This window comes from Lates calcarifer, linkage group LG18 (assembly GCF_001640805.2).
Source record: "Lates calcarifer isolate ASB-BC8 linkage group LG18, TLL_Latcal_v3, whole genome shotgun sequence".
Classification (NCBI taxonomy): domain Eukaryota; kingdom Metazoa; phylum Chordata; class Actinopteri; family Centropomidae; genus Lates; species Lates calcarifer.
The window spans coordinates 8,373,090-8,396,266 of NC_066850.1; the positions used below are offsets into that span (position 1 = coordinate 8,373,090).

General features: G+C 40.8%; 1 protein-coding gene across 9 annotated transcripts in view; it reads right to left on the reverse strand.

Annotated features, from left to right (window-relative positions):
* The window catches only part of anks1b (ankyrin repeat and sterile alpha motif domain containing 1B), a 215,312-nt gene that overhangs the window by 57,451 nt on the left and 134,684 nt on the right, over nt 1-23,177 (reverse strand). For all 9 annotated transcript variants that reach the window (XM_051077885.1, XM_051077884.1, XM_051077890.1 and 6 more), the window contains exons 14-17: nt 10,275-10,930; nt 9,519-9,641; nt 7,617-7,686; nt 5,638-5,744 (exon numbers count right to left, since the gene is read on the reverse strand). In XM_051077885.1, the coding sequence (XP_050933842.1) occupies nt 5,638-5,744; nt 7,617-7,686; nt 9,519-9,641; nt 10,275-10,930 (956 nt within the window). The remainder of the gene's footprint in view (nt 1-5,637; nt 5,745-7,616; nt 7,687-9,518; nt 9,642-10,274; nt 10,931-23,177) is intronic.

Sequence of the window (23,177 nt, forward strand, 5' to 3'; positions counted from 1 at the left end):
CTCTCCCCAAACCTATTTTGTCCTGTTTCACTTTCTGTCTTAACATTATGTTTCCATATCTGCCAATCCCACATGCACACGGTGGATCATGGGATAAATATCACATGAATACACCAATACGACTATAATTAGCATAAATCAGCATAAATTAGAGCGTAACAACAGAAAACAAATTAATGTTTTCTAAGTTCAGCCTGATCTCCAAAAGCCCACAGTGTTGATTTTTTTATTCTGGAAGTAAACAGTTATGGTATCATGAACAGAGTATGTCTGATAAATTTCTATGCAGCACTGCTATTAACACTAACAGTCCATTTTCATGGTGGCAGGAAGGTGTTTAGCATCTTCAGTGCTGATATGATTGCCATGGCCTGTGGTTTGCTTCTGATACTTCGACCATTCTGCTTAATAACAGCGCCGCAGTGGGTCACAAACACTCTGAACGTAGGAATTAAAATTCATGTACAGCGGCAGGGGGTTGTGGCAAGACTAGAGATGGAGCAAAAATTGATTTTCAGTGATGGTAGTGAAGGCTATTATCGGCACCAACAGGCTTAGGCTAGTACTACAAATCATGCTTGGCCTACTGTATCTCTTGCTCTTTCTCTGCTCTGTTCCTTTCATGATTGTGTTCATCCCTCGCCTTTTCTTTCTCATTTCTTTGCCAGTTTCCATTGCTGCACTATCAAAGAAGCAGCCGCTTTTTTCTCATTATTTTGTTGCCTCTCTCCTACTTACTATTCAGACCATCTCTCAATTCAATTTGATTTCTTTACACACTTGCAGGTGTTAGATATATCTTTTTGGTGGGGCTTATGTGAAGAAGCAGTGACTTAAGTTTCTCCTGAGGCAGAACTCCCCAACTTGGTGTCAGTTTGCTATTCATAAGAATTTCTCTTCCAGAATAATAAATTCCTTGAGAAGGATTAGAGGTGCCTCCTTTGATCAAAATATGAATAATGGCAATAATTTACTTCTAATATTGTTGTTTCGTTACATCCCTCAGAAGAGCCGTTAGGTCATATTAATTCCTCCTGTATAATCCTAACACTTGTCTACCTTTGTCTTCATCCACTTGTTTTTCTTTTTCTCTCACTTTATTGTGCTGTATGAAGCTAAATAAAAGAGCAGCACGATAAAAGAGTATCATGTCATGTATTTGTTTGTCTGCCTGTCTGCCCTTATGAGAGTTTTTATGAGCCACAACAAATCATGCTTAATCTTGTCATTTCCACTATCAGCCTCCATCCCCCTTCTCTGTTCACTCCCGTATTCTGGTCACATATCTGAGTGTCTATACTGATGTGCCACGTTCAGTGTGTATATTTGATGGCAATAACGAGTGCTAACAGGAACAATGTGGCTGCAGTCAGAGGACTAGCCAAGGTGAATGGGCTCTTTGCTACGGACTGGTTCCATAAAGATGCCACGGTTAAGTAGTTCCAAACATGTATGAACTTGAGGCATTGCTTAGGATCAGACACCACCATCCTCTGATTTAATACATTTCAACCTTGTAATGAAAACTACTTAATATCTAAAGTCCAGCTGAAATCACAATTAACCATCCACGTCACTGATTAATAGATAACACAATTGTATGAAACATGGAACAAAGGACAAAATGATAAAACTGATGTGAAAGTGGTAGCTCAAACAGAGAAATACAGTATCACCTGACTCTGCAGTTCCCCTCAGCTCTATGGGAACAGGAGATAAAGCTTTAATATGCCCAATGTGCACTACCTGCCCAGCATCAAACAGCAGACAAAGTTAACAACTAGCTGGTGAATGTGGTGGAGCACTTCAGAGCTAAAAGCACCACATATTTCCCACAGGAGTTAGTGGAAAGAAAAACTGGGCTAAGAGGATCGTGAATACTGGGCTTACTTTTGCAAGACTTACCAGAAACTCAACTCCAAATAAACACTGAGGTGACAGATAAGGAATTTGGCTTTTTTTTGGCAACTAAACTGACATTGACTAGAAAAGTAGTTTGGTTTGTGGCTCTTGTTTGTTGCACACACCAAATACACACATTACCTCTCTATATTACTCTGCTGTCTTTGTTCAGCTACACTGTCTTCTGCTTTTCCTCCTTTTCTCACTCACATATACATGTATGTACAGTCATTTAAAATGTGTGCAATTAGTCTCCATCTAGTGTCCTTCATATTAAATGCTGTCTCCATGACAACCACTCCACCCCTTTGCCATTTGTCCATCAATCTAGCCATACTTGTCCTCTACTGGCTGGTTAAGGTGACAAGACACACCCACTCTAATGACCCCCCATTAGTGCTAAACGGTGATGGCGGAGGGAACTGTCCATGTTTACGTATATGTGGGCATTCCTGCACACTACATGGAGCCTGTAGTCATATACTGATTAATTTGACTTGAGGTCAAATTAATTTTCAAACCAATCAATTCTACAGATGAACTTGAACTGGTCTTGGAAATGAAAAGAAAAGAAAAGAAAAAATCTAATGCATTGATTTGTTCGAATCTGAATCTGCCATTTTACTTGATTTCCCGTACAGAGAGGTCCTGAGATGAATTTGAACGATAGCTCTCCTTGAAGGATCCACAGCCAACAATAAAAAAGAAGCACAACCAATACCTATGTAATCTCTGTAGCCTGTACCTCAGCTGCATTAATATCAATTTGTGGTGGCCACTGACTTTTCCCAAGGTCGGAAAACATCAAATGCCTTGTGTTTAGTCATCGAACAACACAAAAAGGGCAAAATGCCACTAAGCAATTGGGTCACCAGAAATACTTTACACCGAGTGAGACCCAGAGAGCCCTGCTCACAAAAAGAACTTTGAAGTCACCATGATGTTTGCGAGGCTGTTTCATCTCAGCTCTTCTCAATATTAATTGTATCTAAAGGCATTTCAGAGGAGGCAACTGAGCTTTTGAGAAACATTATTTAGACAAGAGGGGTGAGGCCAGGAGAGCAGAGAATCCCCAAGTCTCTCAGAAGTACTGCCAAAAACTATTAGCGACTAAACTAGGTGCAAATGAGAGTAAAATACATTGGCACGCTGATATGAAGGCATGTACGTGTGTAAGCGTTTGCCAGAGTAAGAGGAAGAAGTGTAAATGAATGGAGGGTTCACCTCACTCATCACTAACAGAGAAGACATTCTGAATAAAAATAACATACAGCTTATGTGAACAGGTTATGTGTGACGTTAATGGTTGCCTGGACACTCACAGCTGCTGCAGTGACTCGTGCTGTACCTCTACTCGTTTACTCTCTCATCTCTGAGCATCACCCAATGTTAATAAACAGCTAACGACAAAGAGTGTTTTTTACTGCTATTCACAAATTTGCAGAATGCACTAATCTATGTGTTTATATATAACCTGGATAAAAATGTGTGTATTAAGCATTTCTGTATCGTGCATTAAGCAGCAGTTTCTCTCAGCTCTATAGAGTGTTTTCACTCTTTCAGCTCGCTGTTTTGGTTTTACGGCATGCCAGATCACTATTACTGCTCTCATAAACCTTCTGATAAACCTTTTGTACACTATCTGGAGCAGCACCAACAGCAAACAGACAAAGTTAGTGACCAGTTGGTGAACTTAGTGAATTATTTAGCAGCTGAAAAAACTTTTTTCCCTCTCACAGGAATAGGTAGAAACGAAACCAGAGCTCAAAAAAAGAACTCCAAATGAATAATAATGTTGTTCTATTGCTGCTGGAAGTGTAAAGAGGTCCACTGTTTGCTAATATGTTTGCCGTAACAACTTCAGAGTACAGTGATAATATGTAAATGTTGTGTTTGCAGCTTGCTGCGCTGCCCCTAAGTGGCAAATAAAAATGTTTAAAAATCCTTTATGGCTACTGACCAAATGAATTTGGTCTCTTCCCTTCTCTTCAGTAACTATCTATGCCATGTACTACATACAGACATATCACAACTTTTTAACATTTATTCATTGCATGTATTATTTATGTGTGCAATGGCAAGAAGGTTTTTGATCAAAACGTCATGCAAATAAAGCTTTACTGAATTCTGCTGACATAAGGGAGAGAATAGGAAGGAATAGGGAGGGAAGACAGGACGAGAAACAAAGTAGGAAGGAGGCAGGGAGAAAGAGAATATAATGGTGTGTGCATGCTGGTGTGTTAGTAGCAGTCTGGGACTGGTTAATGTGGAAAAATGATAATTAGCCATTTCAGAGATCTGAGAATTTTAAATGCAGATGAGTGAACAGGGAGAGAGGAGCCTCTCATGCACAAATAAGCTACACAAACAACTTTCTATCAGCCCCAAAACGAATTAACTAATCCATAATAAATGCTTAAAGGTGCTTGTGACCAAAACCAGAAATACAGATACACACTGACCACGTGTGGGAGAGACGCAAAAAGACAGAAACAGAGAGATTCTGTGATTTCCTCCTGTTGCCAGGGTAACCAAAGCAACAGATGCAGGTCACACTGAGTGGAACTCACACACCTACAGAAATGCAAAAAGGCCTACAAAGTTGAAGTCATGTCAGGAAAGAACATTTAACTGCCTTTTCGCTTCCCATCTGGATGTGGCGACATCAAATTGGTGTAATTGTACAAAAAATAAAGGGCTTGAAATCCCAGTCTCATTAGAAGACTGTTAATATAAACCTGCGAAAACCTTGTAAATAACAAGTAACATTTGAGAAATGACTATATGTTCTTTGCTTCTAAAAGCCTTTAGATAGTCCTTTATATAGGCTCTTATTGGTCCTGAAAAGTTGCCACTTCATAGATATGAGGTTTTTCCCCAATAGTGACAATCTGAAACTCCAGATAAACTCATCCAGTCAGCATCCCTCTGCTTTGTCGCCCATCTTTCTGCCTTTTCTGCAGTTTCTCCCAGTTTGACTTCACTGCTTTTCTTCCGCTTTACTACCTTATTATTCACTTATCCCCTGTTCCTGTGGACGACTGTCTCGCTAACACACATGCACCCGCACCAACATCATAAGAGTTTCTGAAGGCGAAATGATCGAGTGAGTTTCTCTTCCTACGTCACTGGAGATGAACAGACCACTGGATATCACAGGATCACGCTGCATCGTGATCCACAGGCTACAGGTGGTTGTACCTGCAGTATTTTTATGTGTGTGCATGTACAAGTGAATGCAAAAACCCCAAAACAAGCACGAATTCAACATGCATTTTTAGTGCAATATGGGCATGTAAATTTGCAGCTTGATGCTGTAGCTGGATTTTTACTGTGGCTGAGATGTGGCGTAGGATTTCTGTGCGTGGGAGGACCTCACATGGCATCAGCAGGGAGAGGCGGCAGTGATGGGAAAGGAAGAATGAGAGAGAAAGAGAGAGGGATGAAAGAGAGAGGAGATGATACAAAAAGGAGGAAATCCAGAAATGAAAGAGAAGACTAGTCTCGATAATCACTGCAAAGGAAATGATGGGAGACGATGAGGTACACCTAGGGAAGCGGAGAGAGCTTTGAGGGGAGGTGGACAAACAGAGAGATGAGATTACATTGAAAGCCAAAGCAAAGATAAAAAGAGCGAGAAGGGAAGAGAAATGTAAGATCATACTCCATCCTAAACTCACAGATCAACATCTCTACTGTCTTTTCCCCAAAAACAAAACACATGAAAACACTCACCATAAACTGGACGTTGTCAAATCCATTGGCCAGCAGGTGGTTCTCATACTGGACCAGGCCAATGGAGTCGAGCCACTGGCCCACAGACTGCAGCGGGCAGCGGGGACCTATGAGGGGGTGGAGGGGCAAACGCTTCAGTAGGGAGTAGCCGTCCACGCGGTAGCAGCGGCAGTCCGGCTGAGACAGCTGGCACTGCCACATCATGTTATGGCGGGCAAAGTGGCTGTCGAAGGAGCCCGCCATGCTTTTGAGGAGTCTTTTGGCAAGGCAGCAGGAGGAGGAATATTAAGGGGAGGCAGGTAGAGGGAGGGGGGAAGGTGAAGAGAGAAGGAGGAGGAAAAGGAGGAAGAGGAGGCTAGGCTAGAGCCATGGTGAGGATGGAGGGGGTCAGCATGCAAGGGTGCAAGCAGGTAAAGGGTAGGTTAAGGTGTCCAGATGCTGCTTTCTCTGAATCCAGCCAGAGGGAGGATGAAAAGAGGGTGAAGGCTGAAGTTGTATCCAGAAAAAAGCTTCCGTCCTGGGGGTAAAATCCTGCCAGAGATGAGTGTTGGATAACACTGGAGTTACAGATCCACAAGCAAAAGCGACTGACTGTGTTTGTCGCGCACAGCAGCCGCTTTCTTTTTCAGCTGTTGCGCTCGCTTGGCTGCTCCCCTGAGCGTGTGTGTGTGTGTATGTGAGAGTGTGTGTGTGTGTGTGTGTGTGTGTAAGAGAGAGAGAGAGAGAAAGAGCGAGAGCTGCCTGTGCTGTGGATTTCTCTTTATCAAGTACTCCCACTCTCATCTGTATGCTTCTGCAGCCTCCTCTCTCTCTTTCTCTCTCTCTCCTTTCTGAGCGCAGCTTTCCTCCCTCGTTCCCTCACTCTCTCTCTCTCTCTGCCTTGCTCTCTTGCTCACTTTTCTCTGTCTACCTCCTGTCTCTACCTTCTCTGAGGGTGTCGATCGTTGCCCTGCTCTCTCTGCCGCTCTACATATATCTGGCTCGCTCTGCTGATAATAGCCATCACAACAGCTCCAGCTTCTTTGTCTGCAAGAAGCCTAGCTCCCTCCCACTCACACACACACACACACACACCACGCTGAGTGTATGTATGCAGTTTCATCTGTATGTATGTGTGGTGTGCTTTAGCTATGTGTGTGTGTGTGTAGTGTGTGTGTGTGTGTGTGTGTGTGTGTGTGTGTGTTGGGGGGGGGGGGTTTAGTTGGTTTGGCACAAACAGGATTTCTCCCTGTGGTAACCATGGTTAGCAGAGGCTTTGCATTCACAGATGAAAAGCGAGAGGGGGAGAGGAAGAGGGGAGGGGATCAGGAGGAGGAGGATGGGGGAGTTAACACAGGGAGAGGGGGATGAACGCAGTAAATAGAGATGAGTAGTGGAGGATTCGACGTATGCAGGTGAAAGAACTGGCAAAAACAGGGATTTGATGCACACATTTACATTTAGAAAAAACACTCAGAAGCGCACACACAAACACACACACAAATGCAACTAAGATCATTTCTAATTATTACAGCTTAGGTCTTATTTTTATAGTATTGGTCATTCCTCCTATCAATGACACCTTATTACTGAATGACTCTACCTGGATCTGTCTGTGTTTTCAATCAACCCATGAGCAAATCAGTGTCTACTAACATCTGAGCAATGTCGACCCATTGTCAACACATGCGTAAGTCTATGGTTTAGGAGGAAGTAAAAGAAAAAATAAAACCTCCATATAAAGTGGCTTAGCTAATCGGGCTACACTACAGACTTGTTTACAATGGCTTGTGTTTCTCACCCCATCATACTTTGCTGTTGTGATGTCACAGTGTTTTCAGATTTCATTAATTATTTTGGTGAGGGTAGTGTTATCATAACCAATAGTAATGATGGCTAAAACTACTAGAATACTAGAAGACCCAGTTTGTTATAAACCAGACCTAACCTTTCTGTCAAATCTTCTCACACTCACACATACATACTTGTGTGTGTTTTACCTGAGGTGTCCTCCTTGATGTCCAATCCACTGCCTATTCCTGCCCCAATAGAGCTCATAATCTTGTCGATCTGAACAAGTAGGAAAGAAGGAGAGAGAACCAGAGTTAGAGAGGTGTACGGTATGTGCAAGGGAAAGTCATTTCTCAGTAATAAGGCTAACCTCTATTTCTGGATTCAAGTGTCACATAACATGATCATTACGCCAGCCAGCACACTGTATGTCAGTCATTCCCTCCGTGAATTGAAAAAGCATGGAGGAGCAGAGGGGGGAATGATATGTGTTAGCAGGAAACTTAAAGACAGCGCAGAGGAGAGATGAAGGAGGAGGGAGACTGGACTGGAGAGAGCTACTGCAGCTTCATTAGTGTCTGGCTGCTGGCTGTCTCAACCGGTCATCCCTGACCCTGAACCTGCTGCTAACCACTGGTCTGTGCGACCTGCACATCCATCCACCTGTCAGGACTCCTGGCTCACAGCGGGTCACAGAAACCTGGCCTTGCTGCAACTGGTTCAAGACCAGTGTTTTCAGGGCCAGGTCTGACAAATGCAAACAGTGTTTACAAGCTGACAGACCACGAAGCAGGCCTCATCTTTGGAACAGGGTAAACAGAAAGCACTTGTTCACATGATCTTAGTATATGCAACCTAAAGGCTTAGCAGTCACTTAACATTGATAAAAGGCGACAGAGGTGATTTAAAGCTAATCAATATTAATATGGTACTAGCAATGATTAAAATGGTTAAAGAGCCAGCTATTCACTGCACACCATTAATTACCATCCAAATAGCCACAAATAATCTCAACACTTCAGCAATTTTTAAGGTAAAGCCAGATAAAAGTACAAATGTGTAACTTCAGATCACTGACTGTTGTGGGACATCCCTCATGATTCATCTCTTCCCTACAATATGCAGCTCTTTCTCGAGCATGTGCTGCAAATAGAGCAACTTTGTTATTTTTCGCCTCTGAAATCCCCATATATCACTCCACACTTCCCCTGAAGCCATTTTATCTCATCCTCCCGTAGCACGCAATTAAACAGGAAAGGTCACCTTAATTGCTGAGAATTATGGGAAATTCCATATGGTAATTCATCACCATCAGCAAGTTATGGGCTGTGTTGAAGAACTAATGAACATGTACATGCAAATGTGGACAGGCAAGCACAAATGTACTTTCACTCACATGCATTAGCATTATATTAAAAATAGAGAGACTAATTAAGTTTCCCTCATTATTATGTGCAACTTCCTCCGAAGTCGTGGAATGAAAAACGGTATGAGGGTCTTCACTTTCAGGGTGTAAACATGCATAAGTATCATTTTTCTAAAGTGTGTATTTTCTGTGGTGTGAATGATGATCACTAAGCAGAGGGTAATGCGACTGTGACCTAAAGTGTTTATAGAGGGGTGAGATCCAAGTATTTTCTAGACAGTGGATCATATTTGTGTCAGAGACCCTTTAATATCAAAGAAGCCCCAGGCACAAACACACCATAACACACAGCACCCTCGACCTCCGCTCTTTACCCTCTATAGCAGAAACTGCTTTCTCTCTGATATCTGGTCTTCCCTGCGGCTCCAGTGCTGGTTACAGAGCAAAATCAATGTAGGAGCATGTTAAATTAGCACCAGGGCTCCTTCTGCACTGTAGTAACCAAGTAGATTTCACAGAGAGAAAAAACTGAAGCAGCTCACAGCTGTGGGTGCAGAGATTTCAATTGTCCCCTGCAGAGACAGATCACTTTGAAAAGCATGCTGGTTTTAATCAATTTTACTACGGAAACACATGCAGTGTCAGAGTACGAGGACTGATTGATCAGTGTCCTCCCTACAGAATATCTTGATAGATCCTTAGATCAAATAAAAAGCTGTACATGTTACATAAAATGTCTTCTTACCTCTTCCCACTCAGCAGTGAAGGAGGGCGTTCTCTCCAGTCTTCCTCCTGGACTGGCACCCTCTCCTGGGCTTGGACTTCCAGGCCCTTGACCCCGAGATCCAGACCCCCAACTGTGCTCCTCCTGGACAAAACAAAGACCAACCATTTTGTTTTTGCGCATTAAACCACAGACAATAAGATAAAAAGGTTACCAAGTATTTTAACCTTAAAAATATGGACAGCTAGGCACTAAAATCTGTTCAAAGAATTACCAAGTCTTTTCACAGCGCATCAAAGTTTCAGTTATAATGAAGCTATTTTCATCAAACAGATTATGTATTTAGCTTATTATTTATTTACTATGAATTAAAGAAATCCTCTCATAAAATGTGCTGCACAGCAGGGAGCACTGTGGCCCAGATTAATGAGTTATCTAATTGGTTGGACTGGTTTCTGAAGTCATGCTGCATGATACAGCAAGATGCAAACTACCTCCATGACTGTATCATTTATGCAACTGAATACTTACAATAAATGCATCTGTTTTTACTGCTGACAGAGATCTTGGGGCTTATCTAAACTATTATTAAAACAGAAACTTTTAGTAAAAGAGGATTTCATGTTATCCGTGGCCTCTTACATAAATGTCTCAGAAGAACAAAGCCGTATCATGAAAAAGGATGGTGTTTATGTTTTAATCCGTCTTCATAATGCAATTGCTCTATTTTATAAATCATTCTATAGTGAGACAGTGAGATTACTTTTAACAACCCACCTGTATGGGAGACACAGCCACCAGGTTGGAATCAGACTTGGACAGAGACTTGGACAACTGCAAGTCCAACACACTGCGGGGCATAGACCTCATCCTCCCCAGGGTGCAAGCCCTCTCTTCGTAGCCAGTCCCAGATGAACTGTCCTTGGACACACCTACTGTCTGGATCCCCCGTAGGTCTGGAACGTCCCTGTTTTGACCAGAAGAGTAGGAGGGTGGGCGGTCCAGAGTAGCCCACCCACGAGGTGGATCCACCTGCTCACAGTTCGTGGGTCGAGCCTGGTCCTGGTTGACCCTGGTGTGGAAGATAGTCCGGTACACCACCTGCGGCTTTTGGGGGTCGTTGGCGGTCCTCTGAGGCGACAACTCACTCCCTGTCCTGGAGAAGATCTGAGTGGGTCCTCCTCCAATCACGATGCTGAACTCTGGGGTTTGCAGCAAACTGCTCTGGACATCTGTAGAGGCATATTTGCGGGGTTTAGGGCTGTAAAGATGGTAAGGCGTATCAGGGGTTTCACAGGCTGGGGATGATCCATGAAGGAGGCCTGCAAACTCCTCTGGGATGTGGCTCTTCCTTCGCTCCTCCAACAGAGTGTTTGATGTAGAGGAAGAGCAGAGAGGAGGAGGAGGCGGGTCTCGCTGGTACGGCCCGTCGTCTGCAAGTAGGACACACACAAAAACACTGATTTATTAGAACTAAATGATATAAATTTCCATAAAATAGTTTTGACAAAACAATGATAGACACTAATGAATTTACAAGAAAACAAGACAAGAGATCAGAAATTTACATTCGCTGTACAAACAAAGCTCACAATAATCTTTAAAAGTGTTGCGCTAAATGCTCAGTGCACAACAGAACAGAGAGAGAGAGAAAAGCAATGGGGCTAAAAAAACAAATACTGAAAAACAAGAAAAGGCTGCAAATAGGAAGATAAGAAGGAGGTAATACATCTTCTGCTCCCCTGTAGAGAGGGCTGTTTGTTTCTCCAATGATTAATAAAAGAAACTCCTGACTTGGATTTTACACCTCTGCTCCTCCACTGTCTGGGTGCAAAAATGTGCGTGTGTGTGTCTGAACTTGTGCATGTATGCATGAACTCATTGGGGCAGACATCCTTACAGCATTGACTGTTTTTTTTTTTCTTTTCTTTTTCCAGGGGATGCTTTCAGAGGCCCACTCACTGTCTGTGTGCAGTGGGGTGAAAGAAGCCACTGAAAGCTTCTTTTTGATTCTCTGTATAAGTGTTTGTGTAATTATAGATTCATGTCTGTGTATTTTATGTATGTATGTGTGTGTGTGTGTGTGTGTGTGTGTGCTTGACTACTTGCTTGTCAGATTATGTGTGCTTATGTTCACATCTGTAAACAAGTTAAATCTGAGGTCACAGCAACTATCTCACATGTTAAAAAGATGAACTCCTCATGACACAAGAAGGAGAATAACAGGTGCATTATTTATTCTTTTTCTACCATGATTATGTATCACACTTCAATAAAGCAGTGCCACACTCAAATTCATAATGACAAACCCTCAGCTCAGTAAAGGACTGTGACAAAGAAGTAACATTATGTTCTAGTGAGATTCAGGTTGTATCTTTGCTCCACAGGGAACAGCTCTGCTCTTATTTATTTATAGCTTCACAAAGTCTCGTACACAGTGTGACTAAAACTAAATGTTAAATTTATGGAGTTGGAATGATTAGTAGGGGTGTAAACTAAATAAGAGAGACAGACAGGCATGCAGCAGACATCTGACAGACAAAGTCAGTGAAAAGCGTGTGGAAGTATTGGAGCATTTAGCAGCTAAAGAGCCAGAAATTACCCTCAGGAGTTGGAAACAAGACTTCAATCTAATATTAACGTTGCTCCATGTCTGCTAATGGCTGCTAATACATTTGCCACATCAGCTATACACAGTGATTATGTGTTAGAATTGGATCTTGTTATGCTGCCCCCAAGTGGCTGAAAAATCAATTATTGAAGCTTTAAATATTTTACTATGACTACTATATTACTATTTTTGTTGAAAACTTTCAAATGCAAGTTGTATTTTTCTACATGTTTTGGATGTACTGTTCCTACAATTTCAGGCAATCATTGGTTTCAGTGAAACAATGTTACATCACTGCATGTAGACACTTCATAAGAAGATTGTGAATAAGGGCAGGACTGAATTACCTCTCGTAACTTTAACAAAAATCAATGCAGCTTTAATGTTCAGTGTGATGGATTACACAACCTGTGCAACTTTCAAGAATTTGCTAGTGGATTTTCATACTGTGCAGGAATGAACAGTGTAAAACAGTGTAAAAACTACAATCATATATTTCTAAAACATAACAATTATCATCATTCAAGTGTACTGTGGCTATGTCATGTATAGAACATGCAGAACCCCTGGTGGTCCTTTAATGTCATGCTTGATAATTCATCAGTAGGTGAAACATACATAAACATGACATCTTCCAAACACACACATCTGAGACTATAATAAAACTATAATATTCAGTCTTGTTGCCTTACATTTTATAAATAGCTGAAGAGAAGAGGGTGTGTGTGTGTTTGTGTGTCAAGCCCTCATTTTTTTCTGTTTCTTGTCACTGTGAGTTAAGATTATGCACCAGGCCATGTAAACAATCTCGTCACTGATGGAATAACACAGACACACACTCTCTGAACAGTCTCACAATCACATTTAACAGTTAACAGAACAAATAGAAACAGTGCCTGTCCACACTCACGTTAATGCAAACTCCACAGCCTTGTAATCAAAACTGTCAGCGGAATAATTGCATGTACCCCTACTGCCCCACACGGACACTGAATATACAATGTTGTCATTTGACCACATCGTCCCGCTGCCTGCCACCTCCTCACCCCACACACAGTCTCTGTTGTCAGGCCAGTTTTAGCTAGCACCTCTTGACTGTCCTTGGCACATCCAGCCACATTTCCATATGCAACAATTACATAATGCGAGCCGACGGTGCTGAGTATAAGCCGGGTAGCACGGCACAGAACAGACTTTGGTAAGAAAATGCAGGTCTGAGGAAGTTACTTGGCTTCTTTTTCCAAGAAAACCCCACAAGAGTGACTAACTGGAATCAATCACGGTGATTAAAACAGGAGGTGTCTGAGTTCTCTGTATTGTGAAAGAATGAAAGTGGGAGAAACTGGAACAATATTAACATCATTTCACATGGAAGGTACTGTTACATTTTACTGCACCTTAACTGTGTTATCTCTGTCTTTCAAAGTACGACATACACCCATTAACAGTCTTCAGGTAATGAAGGTTGAAAACATGACTCATCCTCGAGTGTTACATGGACTGAAATTGTCATTATTTCCTACACAAGCTGAAAGCTCTTTAGTTATGACTAATCCTCAACATTTTACAGGATAAATGCTAAAAGATCAGTATAAATTCACAGCATGTTCACTGCCTGCGTTGTCTTCTAGGGGACTGTCACATTTTGAAAATAATCAATATCCAATACACTGACCATTGACAACATGTCAGAGAATCAATTTCTGTGACTTGTTACGAAAAAAAAAACAAACATTGTAAATCATGTTGGATGTACAGTGAAAAATTAACACAACATTTTCTGGTCAGATTAATCACAGAGGGTGTTTTGGGAAATAAAGCAATGCAACAGTTTGTTGGATTTACACAAATCAAATCCTACAATCCGTTTGACTGCAACTTTAAGGCATCATTAAGTTCTGTTAAATTTTTCATTGACACTGTTCTTTCTGTATGTGCTTCCTTTATCGCTCTTTCTGTGCTACTCCTCTTTTTAAAGATGAGAACCATTGGCAACAGGTGAGCCTGTTGGTCGCTATGGCAACAGAGAGCCCCAGCACCAGCATCTCTCAGAGTTTTTTGGGCGGGCTGAGTGTCTTCGGCCTTCGAGAGAGAGCGAGGGAAAAGTGTACAGCTGATAAATACAGCAATCAAATCAGCAGGTGTGTGTATGTGTGTGTTTGTCTAGACAGAAAAAAACAGTGCTGGGGCAGAGCTGAGATTTCTGCAAAAGAAAATGTTCACAGAGAGGGCAGAGGGAAAGTTACATGCAAGAAACAAGATTTTTGGAAACAAACATCAGTTGAGTTGATGACAACACTGAGCTTAAAAATGCAGCTTCGCCTCACTGACTGTCCAGTGTGTGTGTGTGTGTGTATGTGTGTGTGTTTCTTACCTGAGAATCCACAGCAATATCAGCTCAAACTAAAGCACAATCACACTGCATGTGCTGCACACATTTACAGTAACTCACCAGCCTGCTTCTGCTGAAATGCAAATGTCTAAGAGTCAGATGGCGAAACGGCTTCTGCATCATTCAGCATACCTGCATTTTTATTGCGAAACTGCTACGCAAACACACAAACACACACACAAGTTGTGGCATGCAGCAGCTCATCCTTGAAACTGATTGGTATTTGGATAAGTTGGGCTCATCTCAAGGCAAATAACCACAGCAATGTATGTGACTGTGCAACAAGAAATATTTCACAATGTTAGGCAGGTATATAATACATACTTGAATAGTTAAGGATCAATTTGTCTGTCTTTACCATCATTAACACTAAACGCCACCCAATAAAGACTGATTTATCAATTTATATTACTGACTGACTGATGCAGTGATGTGTGAGGTCGTCACTTCCTCAAGCTGATAAACTGTGAGAAGTAAAACCTTCAGTTGTGTACATCCATCCACCACCCACCTATCAGTGGAAGACAGGCAGAGCAGAGGAGAGTGGGTGGCAGAGAAACAAATCTGAAACTGAGCTTTTATTCGATGTACCTAAACACCACGTCTATTTATAGGAAGAATAAATGAAATTCATCAGTCCTGGGGTGTCATGGTGGTACAGTGATGTGAGATACAGTAGCTGCATCTCAATTCCACACAACATACGAATTCTAAGCAGGTCCTGAGTATGCAATGTGTTGACTCAATAATACTCAACACAGTATTACTGCACAATATAATGCACAAAGGAAATGGCTGATTTACTCACAAAGTTAAAGGCATTAAATGCTTTCATTGCAGACAATGAGATTGCTGCAGGGGAAACTGAGAACAATGGTAGTGGAAGTTGTACTTTTTAAAATAAATATTAAGCACTAACAACAAGTATTAAACCTGTGAGTGCATTTCAAAGCCACAGGTTAATTGCCATCTGTCAGCACAAATTCCTGTCATATAAGACATGTTGTGTACTAATACACAAAGCCTACTGGAGTCTGTGGTAATTATGATGGGGGCAAAAGAGGAAGTCAGGTGATGTTGTTATAGAGCCACAAACTTGCCTTAACTATGTAATTATTTTAACACATACCATAGCGTTTCCCTGAACCTAACCAAGCTGTTTTTGTTGAAACCTATTCTTTTTAATAGTTTTGGAGAGGACAGACAAACTATGTCGAAACAAGTGTCAGATCAGAAAAAGCTTTCCATGTGTTGGTCTAGAGGACATGGACAAATGATGCATTTTGTCATTTAACTTGGAGGATTTGTTGGAAACTTTATATAGTACATGATCTATAGTTGTAGGATGTACTATGAGGCAGTGGCAACTCTCTACTCTATATATACTCTACATCTAAAATAGGGGAAATGCCAAAAAATAAAAATGAAAACATATCACTCAGCACAGTGACGTATGTTACACATACATAGTTGCTCTGTGTCCCACTGTTATGCTATAATACTGTGTGTACTGTATATAAAATGTGCTACTGTACATACCTATCATATACATGCAGTCAGTAAACAGGAAAACATTATTTACTGTTTTGTGTGAACAGACATTTTGACTTGTTATTGGAGGATAAACACAGGTGTAACTAATGATATTTACAATGGCTGTGTTCTGTTCAGAGACTCCAGTAAGCCATGACAGTCTAACATGAACAACATCAAAGGCCTGGAACTAAGTGGAATGCAGACATAATTAACATTATTAGTTACACCTGTGTTCATCCTGCTGTGACGACTCATAATGTCATGAAAAAGGTCTGTACAGTACAAATGTAAATTCGGCAAGGACTTTGAAATGCCACTGCTCATTTACAAAAAGAAAAGAAAATGGTTTTCCAAAGATTCAATTCTTACTTCTTGTGTTATAAGATCTTCCTTAAGCTGTCTCACTGCTTTTGGCAGTTTGTTTAATTGTCACATACCTGCGAGCAGCTCCTTCATTTTCTTTGTGCACTACATTCTGAGACAATAGCATTAAAGCATTTTAGTGAGCATATGCAATGTTCTGCTTAATTTTGTAGCATATTCAAATCTTGCTAAGAGCTAATATTTCATATTGAATTGGGACAAAGCTTTGGTCTTTAACCAGCTCATATTGGCATGTAAAGAAAACGTTCTTCCAAAGAGTTTTAGTCTCTTGCCAGCAATCACTTTACAGCAGCAAGATTTCATTTCAGAGTGGTGAATCGTGAACCTCTGTTCTAAATGAAAGCCATCATACAGTATCAAAATCTAGAAAAAGATTAAATGGTTGGAGGGCATAAAAATTGTCAACACTATTCTCAGAAGGTGCTGAGAGAGATGCTTCTGCAGAAGGAGAAAATTACATGTAAGAAGGCAATGAAGAGAGAGGGAAGGAGGAGGAAGAGGAGGATGGGGAAAAAGAACTTCAAGCAGGAGGTCGTAAAGGTGAATGTTGAAATACAGAGAGAAGGAGAGGGAGTGGGCAACAGAGAGAGAGTGAGTGAAGGAGGTTATCTTACTGAATAGAAAACTTGGTTTAAGCAGAAGGGCAAATGAGTTATGGAGAGGCAAACAGTAGCAACACAGCAAAACAGAAAAGCCAAAGAAGGGCTGACGAATGACAGTGAGGCTGAGGTAAAGTGAGGGGGTGTGTGGGAAACATATAACAGTGAATGACAGGCAGAAAGAGAGAGACAGAGAGGTGAACGAGCGGCTTGTGAAAGTGGCTGGAGAAATAAAGGAGTGACAGAATGAAGGAGTGAATGACAGATGGGGGCAGGAGGTAGAGAAATGAAAGAGTGGGGATATAGAGCTGGAGGTTATATGTCAAAATGGGAGGGAAGAGAAACCAGGGAGATGGGAATGAGGCTTGATCTGTCATAGTAAAGCCAGTCAGTCCATAGAGCAGCACAACAGCTCACCAGAGGCTGAGTTTCTACTAAGAATGTTGAAGATTTGTATCAAAAACCTAATAAAACCTCATTTATTATTGATTGTCACACAGACTGAAGGTCATGAGATTGTTTAAATTTCCATTATAATAAACTTGATAGTCACAAACTACTATATGACGGTATATAGAACAAACTTGTCTAACTGCATCTTTATTGTCCCCCTCCTCTTTGTGGTAAATGACTAAAATGAACTGTGAGCATGTCTATGCAGAGAGATGCACTAACACTATAAATACAATACAAGCTACCTCTCATACACTGAGATGTTTTCCTCTGTGTGTGTTTGTGTGTGTGGTAGCGTGAGGGGCTGAGGGATGATCCAAACATCTGATAGCACCGTGTTCATCGCTCCGTCTCTTGTGGCGCCGCACTGACTGTTATTAAAAACTACAGAGTAATATCTGAACTGTCAGTCATACCCAAGATTAAAGACTGAGCCCTATTTCCTAAGCGCCACAGGCCTGGATAAATCATTATCTGCTCCCTGAGCCTCAGGCGCTAAGCTAATGCTTGGTTAGTACGAGACTAGGCTAACAAACCCACATCAAGATGGTACTGTAGGACTGTGGTGGGCCACTGCTGCGACTGATGATGACAGGAAATGATTTCAAGTCTTGACCGTTGATTTGAGAGTGTTAAGGCAACAGGAAATTCAATTAATTACATGTGAGAGCTGTAGAAATGCTCCTTTTAAGTGCTGTTGGAAATGTTAAAATCATTAGCTAAAGGCACAAAAGTACTGCTAAGTAGCACTAGGGAAGTAAAGTTTCAATTATACCCAAGATATGATGTCATCAGTCCCAGAAAATGTCACATTTCCACACAGTGTTTAAGTAAAGATTAAGCTTGAACCTTTTTCCAACCTAGAGGCTCAAGACCTCACAAGTTAAATCTTAACTGTTGTGAGATGACTAATAGGATATGAAAGAAGACAAAACATACCGTATTTTTGCGATAACATTTGTCACTGTGTTGTCTCAGATCTTAAATCTAAAATCCATGAACAGTTTTGCATCTTCAGCCCTTTGAAAATTGCTCAAATGCAACAACCCAGAAAGATTTGTGATAAGGGGTCACAAGCCTTGACCTCTGTGAAGTCAGAAAGATTAATGACATGGTTTGACTGGATTAAAACATGAATAAAAGTTGTTTTTTTTAAATGCATGCTTTTATGATTTATTTTCACCTGTGTTATTCATTGGTTATGAGGCTGTTGTAATTCATAGATTCTGCAGTTACAGAAAAAACCTCACATATTTCACAGATTATTTGGATTACTGTTCTGAAAAAAAAAAAAAAAATCCTATCTGACACCATCAGAATTGTAACTGGATTCTTCCACTTGAACTTAGTTGGCCTTGGTTTGACAGTAAATAAGTAAATAAAAATCAGTGGACTAGTGGACTCAAGGTCCACTCACTCAATTTTCTGGACTTTCAACCATATCTCACAGTGTTCCTCAGTGGATGGAGTTTACTTAGTTGTCATGAAACAGCTCAGTGGTATCTCCACAACAACTGAGCTATAAGTAATGCATAAACATGTTTAAATGTATTCTTTAAATATGGATGTATTGAATTTCACCACATGTATACTGTGTAATCCATCACACAGTCAAATATTGACTGAAACTATTCACATCTACTCTTTGTTCATTTTGCAAAGAGCACTACATTTTCCTGAAACACAATACATCTACTGAATATTTGGAATATTAATACTAAATATCTGAGAGGAAACTCAGAGGCAGATAAGATGAATTATTAGTCTGGGACTGAGAAGTTTAAGGAGCAACAAAGCATGAAATTACATTACCAACCACTGTTGGTAAATGTAATGTAATTTACTAACTGTGTACTCTAAACAATAACAGTAGGTTTTGTTTTTAATAAATTAATTCTTCATCATTTACAGTTTAAGTATACAAGCACAATACTTGCCACAAGATCTAAAAGTGGCCACAGAGAGAAACAGATACAATCTCTGAATCTGGTGCATGCCTTTCTCAATTTCTCCAGCTCATCATGTTCCAAGATTAAACTGATGTGGAATTTTCCCTAGCTGCTGCTGCTGCTGCTGTTTTTTTTTGTTTTTTTTTAATTTGTGACTGGGCATGCTGAGACAAAGTTTCAGGTCTGTGACACCAGAGCGAGCGTTACACTAACAGGTGCAAACAGGTCAGTCTTAACTCCCCATCATGGCAGGCAGAGAGAGGGAGAGATAGGAGTCCCTGCTGAGAGCATTGCTTCATGTCTGATAGCCTGTACGTATCTGTACCCAGCCTTAAGGCGGACAAGGGTCAGTCTGCAGATATTGAATTCACAGTTTCATCCCTGATTAGAGTGCATAGAGTATATTGCTACAGCAACTGGCTCAGCTTTCGCGGTAACCAATTATTCAAGTATCCTCAAGTTGACAGTGACGACAGTGTTTCTCTAGTATAAGTGAAATTCTGTGTGCGCGCATGCGCGCGCGTGTGTGTAAAACTAAATCATAAAGCAGCGCATGAATTTATGAATTTTCAACTTCAAAGACTGGATAGGAGTACAAAAGGATAACACAAATCCCACAATCAAATAGACCGATACCCTGTGGACCTTTTGACTACTAGTACCACTATGGAGAATAGTGTTTTGTTTGTATAGAGGATGCACCTCCATGACCACCCAGGTGACGCAATACACACTTTTTTACGTCTGACACGGCGGTGGCAACACACCCAGAAAAGCAGCAATGCAAGGAAGATGAAGAGGACTGTGAGCTAGTGAGCACGCATATACAGGTTTCCTCAGGGATACACACAACACTTTTTGTTGGGAAACACCTGAACATAAACAGAACTTTATTCAGAAGAAAACTCACTCAATTTAGTGTCATTAGGTCATATTTATTCTAGGATCTAAGGCGGTCTGACTGAGCAGATGGGAATTCAGTTTTTTGCTCCTCTCAAACTAGAGATCCTCCACTGCGCTTTAAGGTCTCTGTAACAATGTACAGCAGCCAGTCTGTAACTTTGTACAGTGCCACTCCACAATCACACAGCACCAGTATGGATTAGGGACTAATGTGAGCCTGCTGCTAAGAGGTTTATCAATACAACTACTTAGCATTTACTGCTACTCAACACAATTGAACCCAATATCAGTGAGTATGACCTCAACAGCCCACACATTTATATAAATCTGCTTCACAAAATCACATTATAGAGGTCATTTTTACACAGCTCTGCTATGTTTATCTTTCTTTTCAGTCAGTTTTAGTTACATAAGAAAACAAAAAAGGAAAACTACAAAAGTAAGTGTGCTCTTAGTTTTCTTTCAGGCATAACTGTGCCCTCTTAAGTTACTGACTAGTTCGGTTTGTTAGCAAAAACCACACAATTATGCCTTTTTCTAAGGCAACACAAACACAATGAAGACATATATTACATATTAATTGGCTAAATGGGGCATTAGATACTTTGCCATGATCAAACAGCATATCAGAAACCTAAAACAATAGTTTGTCTAAATACAATATGCATGCCTGCAATTCATTTCTGCTCTCTGACATGAATCAATGACTGTGGAATTGTGCTGTTTTTCCATGTAGTCAACACAAAATGCTGTCAAGAGGCTCTGCTCTACCTTTAAGTGTTTTATACCAACATTTTACACATTATATTATAAACATTACAACTGCAGACACCACTGCTCTGTAAAAAGCTGCACTTTATTCTGTCTGATCAGCCTATACTCTTTTCAAGCTTCACTGCTGCTGAATGTGATCAACAGCAGGACGAGTTTCTCTATGAATCTCACTCAATTCTGTTACTTTCTGTTTTTGTTCCTTTGAACTGAGCCTGGGTGTCTGTGTGAGCCTCTTTTGTGTTGAGAGCTTCGAAACATGACTCACCATCACCTCAGGTCCTTTTATCCGAAACTAAACCACAAATGAGTGAGAGGAGGGATATTTAAACCAAAATACAAAGATGGTGAGAGAGGAGGGGGGGTGGGGTGAGAAAGAAGGCAGCTTAGATGATGAGAGGAGTTAGGTTGATGGCTACCTCTCTTAATGACTTTCCTGCACTTTGCTGAATTAGGTGTGCACAAATGTATGCATTTTCATAACTTAAAAGAGTGGATAGGAGCACAAAAGGATAACACAAATGCCACAAGTGTGTACTGTAGCTGCAGAAACAAGAGTGTACAGCCAAGGCAGCAGCTCTGTGAGGCTGCACTTCAGCACAGCTGTGCTTGGAGCGAAATGCATCAATATCAATGTGCTGGCAACAGTGAAGCTGATGGGAATGTCATTAGGTTAGCAGATGTTTGGTCATAAACAACTGGACATACTATAAGTTTGACCCAGTGATGGTGTTAGAAGAAAAGTCAGGGGATTGTCAAAGAAATTGCTAAATCATCCAGAGGGGACAGAAATGGCTGCACTAAATGGCAATCCAGCTGTCAAGACATTTAACTTAAAACCAAAAATGTCTGACATTTGCATCAATCAAGGTGATGCTGAGATGTTTTAATCTTGTTGTAGTGTAGCCAAATGCCATCACATACACAGCACTCACAAATTTCCTGGACCTGTCTTGTTAGCACAACTGCCTGAGGGTAAATCTAAATGAAACAAGCGCACAATATGTGTGATCAAAACCATCCAGCTCAGCTAATGAAACTGTTCTGTTAATTAGAGCTACAACTCTGAGGGCAGGATAATTTGAAGAGGACACTTTACTACAGAGACTGACAATGTCCGAAGGCACCCACTCTATATCAGACAGCTGCTGATTGATTCAGCTCTATAGTAGTTTTTACGTACAGTAGTTACATCCTATGTAAAGTAGGACAGAATATTAGAGACAACTGGCAGTCCATACCACTGTAACAATAAACTGTATTCATATAGCACTTCTATTAAAGTTACACTGCTTTACAAAAGAAAGGAAACCAGGCAAGACCAATAAAATGAGGATAAGACCAGAGTAAGGGAGACAATGGGCTCTAAAATAAATCAGTACTTCTTCATCAACAAAAACTGAATATTATTAGATTCACAAAGGCAGAATATATTGCAAGGCTTTGCACTAGATTGTATTTGATTCTGCCTGTGTACCTAATTATAACAATAACTCATGTACAGTTTACAACCACACAGAAACAAAACTGCAAACACAACAAAATGACTAAATGTTTTCTACCTGTCTCCTCCTCCTACCTATCAAATCTGACTTAAGCTTTTATCCTTGATTGATCCTCTTTCACCCCCGGGTCAAAAAGTGGTGAGAGGAGAGCTATAATTTTATCACATCTGCCATCTGCCACATCGACAGGGGGGGCACACATTCAGCACATTCAACCTGGGTAGAACAGCAGAGAAAATTCCTGTCATTTTATATAAGTGGAGAGCACATCTGCAGACAGCACTGCTGCTTTTCTGCTTCAGTGTAAAATGTGAGGGGAAAGAAAAGTAAAGCTGAGTCTTATACACAAACTGACTTCTGTGAAGCTATGATTATAATCAAATATGTTAATGGACAATATGAATGGCCACTAATTGGAGAATTTATTTCATTAGGCTTCATGCAATGCTGGCTGTGACACATAAAAAAGAAATGGCTTCAAATATGACTGTGTATAACAAAGACAGCAAAGGACAGAGCTAAGGTGTCGACTGGATGGAAAATCAAGAAAAACCATGAGCATGTGTGTGTGCGTGAG